Raw genomic sequence first — 7,074 nt, 5'->3', positions numbered from 1 at the left:
CGCAGCTTGAAACCATTCCTCTAGTCCTATCATGATCCAAAAGAGGCCAACCCCCAGCTCACTGCAGCCTCCCTTCAGTTAGTTATAGAGAGCAATCAGGTCTCCCCTGAGCCTCCTCTTCTCCAGGCTGAACAATCGCAGCTCCCGCAGCCTCTCCTCATATGGCCCCATTGTGCTCCAGACCCCTCATCAGCTTTGTAGCCCTCCTCTGAACACGTTCCAGGCCCTCAGTGTCTTGCAGTGAGGGGCCCACAACTGGAGAGAGAATTCGAGGTGTGGCCGCACCAGCGCCGAGTACAGGGGGACAATCACGTCTCTGCTCCTGCTGGCAGCACTGTTTCTATACAGGGCAGGATGCCGTCGTCCATCTTGGCCACCCGGGCACACTGTCGGCTCATGTTCAGGCCAGCATCCATCAATACCCCCAGGTCCGTTTCCTCCGCACAATCCTCCAGCCACTCCGCCCCAAGCCTGTAGCGCTGCCCGGGGTTGTTGTGGCCAAAGTGCAGGACCCGGCATTTGCTCTTGTTGAACCTCATCCCGTTGGTTCAGCCCAGCTGTGCAGCCTGTCCAGATCCCTGTGCAGGGCCTCGCTCCCCCCAGGCAGATCCACACTCGCAGCAACTCGGTGCCATGTGGAACTGACTGAGCTGCCCTCCCTGCCCTCATCCCGGCCATCACTGCACACCCCGCCCAGCACTGGGCCCAGCTCTGCCTTTCACCACCACGCTCCTCCCGGGGGAGGTGCACCGTGCCCGGAGGTACTGCCATACCGGGACGACGCGCGGAGCGGAGGGAGCAAGCTCCGGGTCCAACTCCCGCACCCAAAAATCCGTTTAATATAAAGTCCTCTCATCGAGGACGTATCAGATATTAAACTGATAAGAACAGATACTACACTTGATCTTAGCCAAAAGGCCGAGAAGCGATACCCGTAACACCGCCCGCACAGCACCCGCCCCCACGCGCGCCCCCGACACCTCACGGTCGCGCACCCGCCGCCCGCCCCGACCCCTCCGCCTCCTCCCCAGCCCCGCTCCCACCCCGCTCCGCCGGTGCCGCTTCCGCTCCGTCCCCTGGAACGGCCCCGCTCGGCCCCGGTTCATCGTGGCGGAGCGCTCCCGGCGACCCCCGCGGCTTTGATTAGCATAGACACGCCCCTCCACTCAAGCCCCGCCCACCGCCCGTCCCTCCCTCTCATTGGTCGCTACTCCGCAGGCTCCGCCCCCAGCTCTGCCCGCAGCCCCGCGCTCTGCCCGCCCCTCATTGACAGCAGCGCTGCAGCTGGGACACACAGCGTCCCGTCAGAACCAGGCGGTGACTCCCTTCATCCCGTGGGTTCCTACGGGTGGAGCTGAGTGCAGCACTGCAGCTCCGGCATTGCACTGAGTGCAGCACTGCAGCTCCGGCATTGCACTGAGTGCAGCACTGCAGCTCCGGCATTGCACTGAGTGCTGAACTGCAGCTCCGGCATTGCATTGAGTGCTGAACTGCAGCTCCGGCATTGCACTGAGTGCTGAACTGCAGCTCCGGCATTGCACTGAGTGCGACACTGCAGCTCCGGCATTGCACTGAGTGCAGGTTTGTAGTTCAGTCATTGCTAGTTCAGTAGAAGCAGGTTGTCGGGCATCGTCGTTCCTCTAATGATTATGCTGACTATGGTGACAACAATGTCCAGTGGTAATACAAACTTAATACACCTTAAAACGTAATAAACTTAAAACGTAATACAAAGTCCAAAGTGGTCAAGTCAGCTCTCTCTGGAGTGACAGCTCAAATCCAAAGTGACTGAGTCAGCTTTTCTTGGAGCGGCAGCTTCTGGCTCTAGAATCTCAGCAGAAACACCTTTGTTCCCATCTTCCCAGCCTTGCCAGCAGATAAGAGGGAGCAGAGATGCCCATCTGCATCCTGTTTTTCACAGGACACGATGGCATCATTCCCCAGTTTTCCCATACCAACCTGGAGCTGTTTAGTCACAGGGCAGATCTTGCACCAGTAAACACTCCTGAGCACTCTCTTCTGGAGGCAAACAGCTCTGAAGGAAGGTGCTTTCAAATGTAATGTCTCACGGTAGCAGCCACCACTTGACTCCTCCATAAATCATTAGAGTCTTGTCACAAGAAGTACCTCAGGAAGCAAGCTGTGAGCCAGAAAACCAAGAAGGGTTCTCACAACAAGCAATACACAAATGAGTGGTTCATGAAGCTCCATCAGTTGCTCCAGTAGATTTCACAATGTTTAAACCACTAATTAGAACAGCCTCAGCTATCTTGAAACTCCATCGAGCTGTAAAATGGGATGAGATCAAGAGACAAAGAATATAATTCAGAACATGATAATAATACACAGAATACCCTTAAACAACTCTCAGCATGGGCAGAATTAATGCATGGCAGTATTAGCTACAGCTGAGAAGTGGGCTGTGACAGTGTACTTGCAGACAAAGATTAGAGCCCTGGGGTGGAGATAAACTGAGACCTGTGAAACAGGGAATGGAGGCTCAACCAAAAAGAAAGGAATTTCTTAACAACTGCACAATCAAAATCTCAAGGATGCAGAACCTCTTGATGGAAAAGGGCATTTCCAGAGCTGTTAAACATGGTCAGCCTTCGAGTGCTACCTCAGGGCTGAATGAAGCACTCCAGAGACAAGGCTGTAGTAGGGAAAAGAAGAATGCACATCAACTCCTTCAACAGCAGTTCAAAGGACAGTAAGGCAACCACCTTGTGTCCTTAGAGAACAAAGGGCATCGTAAGGACACACGTAGGACATACAACTGCTTTGAACCTGTTTTAGACCTCCCAGGAAAGACAGAGATCACAATCCTGTAACATAGAAAGAATTCCTTACCCCTTCCTAAGGACCAGGGCTCGCCCCAGAGACCGTGAACAGTTTATACAGACAGAGATACGTCCCTCCTGGCTGCCAGCCCTTCAGTGAGGTCGGGGGGTGGAGCCGGGCTGAGCCCCATCGGGTCCCACAGGTGCATTGCTGCCACCTGTGCTTGCAGGGCTGCACCCCCCACCAGGGGCTCCATCACCGGCTCCAGCCGTGACCTCACAGCTCCCTCACAGCTCCCTCACAGCTCCCTCACAGCTCCCTCACAGCTCCCCTACAGGCGTGAAGGAGGGAAAAAAGAAAGAAAAGAGTAATGAGCTGCAGGCAGCTGGGTCTTCCTGTCCAGCAAGGGGAGGTTTATCAATGGCTGGGCTCTGACATCCCACGTATTTATCAATGGCTGGGCTATTTATCAATGGATGGGCTATTTATCAATGGATGGGCTCTGACGTGTTCGCTTCCCGCCCGCCCTCACAGCAGTTGCTGACCCCTGTAACATCCCGGTGTCCCGGTTACCCGGATGTTCCCGTGACCCAGCCCCGCCCCTCACTGGTCGTCGGGCGTTGCGCATGCGCGGTGCGGCGGGTGTGGGCGGTGTTTCGGGTCGTGGCGCATGCGCGGTGTGCGCGCTGTGATCCGGGATGTCGTGCCGGCCCCCGCGCAACTTCCGCGCTCGGCGGCGCGCGGCCACGGGCAGCAGCGACAGCGACAGTAACAACAACAACAGCGGTAACAGCGGTAACAGCGACAGCAGCGGTAACAGCGATAACAGCAGCGATAACAGCGGTAACAGCGGTAACAGCAGCGGCGATGAGCAGCGGGGCCGGGGCGCCGTCCCGCCGCTGTGCCGCCACCGCCGTGAGGGAGCGGAGCCCGAGCAGAGCGAGACGGAGCGCGGCGCCGCATCGTCATGTGGGGGGGAACCGGAGCGGGGAACCGGGGCCGGGCTGAGCTTCGGGGGAGAACAGGAGGAGATGGAAGGTGCGGGGGGGAAGGTGGGGGTGCGGGGTGTGTGGGGAGGTGTGTGTGGGGTGATGTGGTGTGATGTGAGGTGTATGTATGTTGTGTGATGTGATGTGATGAGGTGTATGTGTATGTGGTGTGATGTGGTGTATGTGGTGTGGTGTGATGTGATGTGAGGTGTATGTTGTGTGATGTGATGTGCTGTATGTGGTGTGATGTGATGTGGCTGCGAGGGGCAGGACAGACACGTGTGTATGTGCGAGTGTCAGTTCTTGGAGCTGAAGAAACGTGGAAAAGGCTGGACAAGCACCTGGAGCGGCTGCGGGAAGTGCGGCCGTTCTGTCTGGAGGAGACCGGTGAGATCGTGGCTCTGCAGCGACCTAAAGGAGGCTGTAGGTGGGAGCTGCTGGTCGCTTTTCCCAGGTGACAAACGATGGGACAGAAGGATGCGCCTTCAGGCTTTTCCAGGAGGAGTTTGGATTGGGCGGCTTATGGGGGTTGCTTTGTAAAGGATCCGAACTGCAACAGAAAATGGTATATTAGATCTCATCTGTTGTTTTATAGAGGAGATGTGGCAGATGTAAATTCAGAAGTGGTGGATCTTGAGTCACAGGGCGACATAATACAAGTGATTAGGGAGACGTAATGCAGTTGAAGCTTCAAAATACATGCTGAGTGCATGTGTAAAGAGTGTGTGCTTTATACTTCTGCCTGTACACTGCTGCCTTCTTTAGAGTATTGCTCAGAGTCATTCTGTCTATCCAGGTGATGAGGAATGTTTTAAAATCAAGAAGCCGTCCTTCAGTGAAATAACATTTAGAATTCAAAAGAAGAAGCGTCTGCCGTCTGCAGAGACAGAAGGTGATGAAAGCAAAAGTAAGTACTTCTTAAGTTAAAAAATAGCATTAGTTCTATAAAAACATCATGAAATGAGTAAGAGTACTGTGCAAATCCTGCTGTCAGATGTCTGTTATGTGAACCTGGGATTTTTGATTCTTCTTGAAGATCTGTGTGTGCAGAATCTCTGCAGTAAATCAGAGGTGGTGGGACTTGGGATAAATGTATCCCTCAGCATCAGATGTTTTAAACCTTTTGACAGCTACTCGCTGCTTGTTACCATCAGTTTGAAGTTAAACTGAATATTTGTATTAGAGAACATATGAGCTTGGTAGGACTTTAATGGAACGTACGTTGAACTTCAAATTTAATGTTATCGCAACATTCACTGTTAAAGCATGGATATTTTAATTGACTATTATCAATACCTTTGCTTGTTCTTCTAGTATTCTGAGTAATAGTAAAGTTTGCTGGAGGGATGTTTGGGGCTTGCCTGCTTTACAAGTGTGTCTAAAACGTTCCCTTCTGTTTAGCCTTTTGAAACCTTTGTCAGCTCATGGATGTGCTGTAGTGCCACTTCTAGTCAGGAAATTGTTTCTCTATGTGATTTATTCCCTTGTGGTTCAGATAAGTACTGTTTTTAAAAGTATGCCTCATTCTTAGTGGTGTTTTCTGTTCAGTAAAGTGACAGATGCAGTGAAACATAAAGATAAATCAGTTTGTTTCTTTTTGTTGAAGAATTCTGAGGTGGTCGTAGACAAGACACACAAAAACCTTGAACTGAAAGGAGCAGTCCCTCATAATTAGCATGGTAACCCCAAACAAACAACAGCTCCCTCAAACATGCAGTTTAAAAAGTGAAGCCGTGACCTGCCGGGATGCAGATCAGGTGGCATCTGGGAGCTCTTATGCAGCTTTTGTATATGTAAATGTGGTCTGTCAGAAGAACATATTTGTTCAGCACTAACACAGGTGCTCAGTACCAGACAAGATGTGGTCCCTGTTTCATTGTAGTCTGAATAGTTGCTGGTAACCAATGACATGGTGCATCAGTTTCCAGCAGCTGAAACCGATGTAAGGAGTCTTACTTTTTTTTGTCTTAAAACAGAAATACCTCAGTTGGAGCCTGGGACTGGCAACACTAAAGGTGCTCAAGAGACAAAGGAAGAGAGTTATTCTTCACTAAGTGAGGACGACAACAGCACAGACTCTGGAAATGAATCCAGCCCATCACAGAGGAGGAAGGATTTATCACCAGGTCAGTTTCCTTGATATTTTAAAGAATGTTGTTTATGCTGAGTCAGGGCTGTGTCACGGGTTAGTTAGATTTACCTATGCCCGTGACAGGGGAAGCCTAAGCCACCCCACGCCCCCCCCCGGGGCCCGGAAAGGAGGGGGAAAAGGGGAGTGGGATAAACAGCGACAATCTAAGGAGGAAAACTTATTTTACTAAATATGATATCGAAATACAAGATAACACAATATAATATATTAAGGCTAACAAATCGACGAAACAGAGAGAGAGAGAGTCTCCGAAAACCGAGAGGCCTACTGTGAACTCTAGGCGACACGGCTGGAACGCTTCCCACTCTCTGAGCAGTCGAGAGAAGAAGGAGGGCACTCCAGCTGGGAACGAGATTATATAGAGTCTGGTCCCGTGACTTATTGTTACTCCTGTTGTTCTCTGGGAATGTAGTCTTCTTCTGTGGACTGCACATTCAACGAAGTATCCATACTTGACATGATGTTATGATGTGGAATACTGATAGCAAAATTACAAAATTACAAAACCATGACATTCCACCCTTATGCTACATATTCAATCGATGGTTTAATTATTACATATTATATACATATATATAACGTATGTAAAATTGTGATAGCTAAATCAGTAGAAATTGCATGTAACATACAACTAAATGTACAACCTATAATAACTAAAATACACTACACATGCAAAACATATATATATATAATAGATACATAACATTATTGACTGCCACTCCCCAGATCAAATTCCCTGTTGTGGCACAACATTGAACATCCCCATCCTTCTGCATTACCCACCAAGTGCACCCAGGTCCCTGGGCGAAGGACAGTTCCACGGATAGTTGTCCCTTTCCAGAAGCTGGAAGGACCCAAACAGCTTTTGCCGCAGCATGTCTCTTTACAGTCATTTAACACAGGGACCTTATCTCCTTCTACAGTGTGTAGGGGCTAGATGACTAGGACCATCACGATTGACAGACCTCTAAGTAATTGACCCAACCAAGTGGCTCTGCCAGATTCTTGCCCCAGCTGTTTAAATGCTTCACCAGACCCATTTGCTTTTCACATAAGTTTTCAACAACCCATTATATCGTTCCATTTTACCAGAAGCTGGTGCAATGGTACGAGGAATATGATAAAATCCACTCAATGCCATGATCTTTGGCC

The 7,074-nt window shown here is 50.6% G+C and overlaps 1 protein-coding gene and 1 non-coding gene across 3 annotated transcripts in view; one reads left to right on the top strand and one right to left on the bottom strand.

Moving 5' to 3' along the window:
• Positions 1–739: 739 nt before the first annotated feature.
• On the bottom strand, positions 740–930 carry LOC116653277. Its single transcript, XR_004306847.1, has one exon. It is a non-coding gene; the product is annotated as a U2 spliceosomal RNA (small nuclear RNA).
• A 2,488-nt stretch (positions 931–3,418) lies between these two features.
• Positions 3,419–7,074, top strand: part of GCFC2 (GC-rich sequence DNA-binding factor 2) — a 27,638-nt gene continuing 23,982 nt past the window's right edge. The window contains exons 1-3 of one of the 2 annotated variants that reach the window (XM_015859927.2): positions 3,419–3,819; positions 4,567–4,677; positions 5,747–5,896. In XM_015859927.2, the coding sequence (XP_015715413.1) occupies positions 3,480–3,819; positions 4,567–4,677; positions 5,747–5,896 (601 nt within the window). In that variant the 5' untranslated portion in view covers positions 3,419–3,479. The remainder of the gene's footprint in view (positions 3,820–4,566; positions 4,678–5,746; positions 5,897–7,074) is intronic. The other variant, XM_015859926.2, reaches the window with a different exon arrangement.

This window comes from Coturnix japonica, chromosome 3, assembly GCF_001577835.2.
Source record: "Coturnix japonica isolate 7356 chromosome 3, Coturnix japonica 2.1, whole genome shotgun sequence".
Lineage (NCBI taxonomy): Eukaryota > Metazoa > Chordata > Aves > Galliformes > Phasianidae > Coturnix > Coturnix japonica.
The sequence above is the reverse complement of the archived record's forward strand: the minus strand, read 5'-3'. Positions and strand labels throughout refer to the sequence as shown.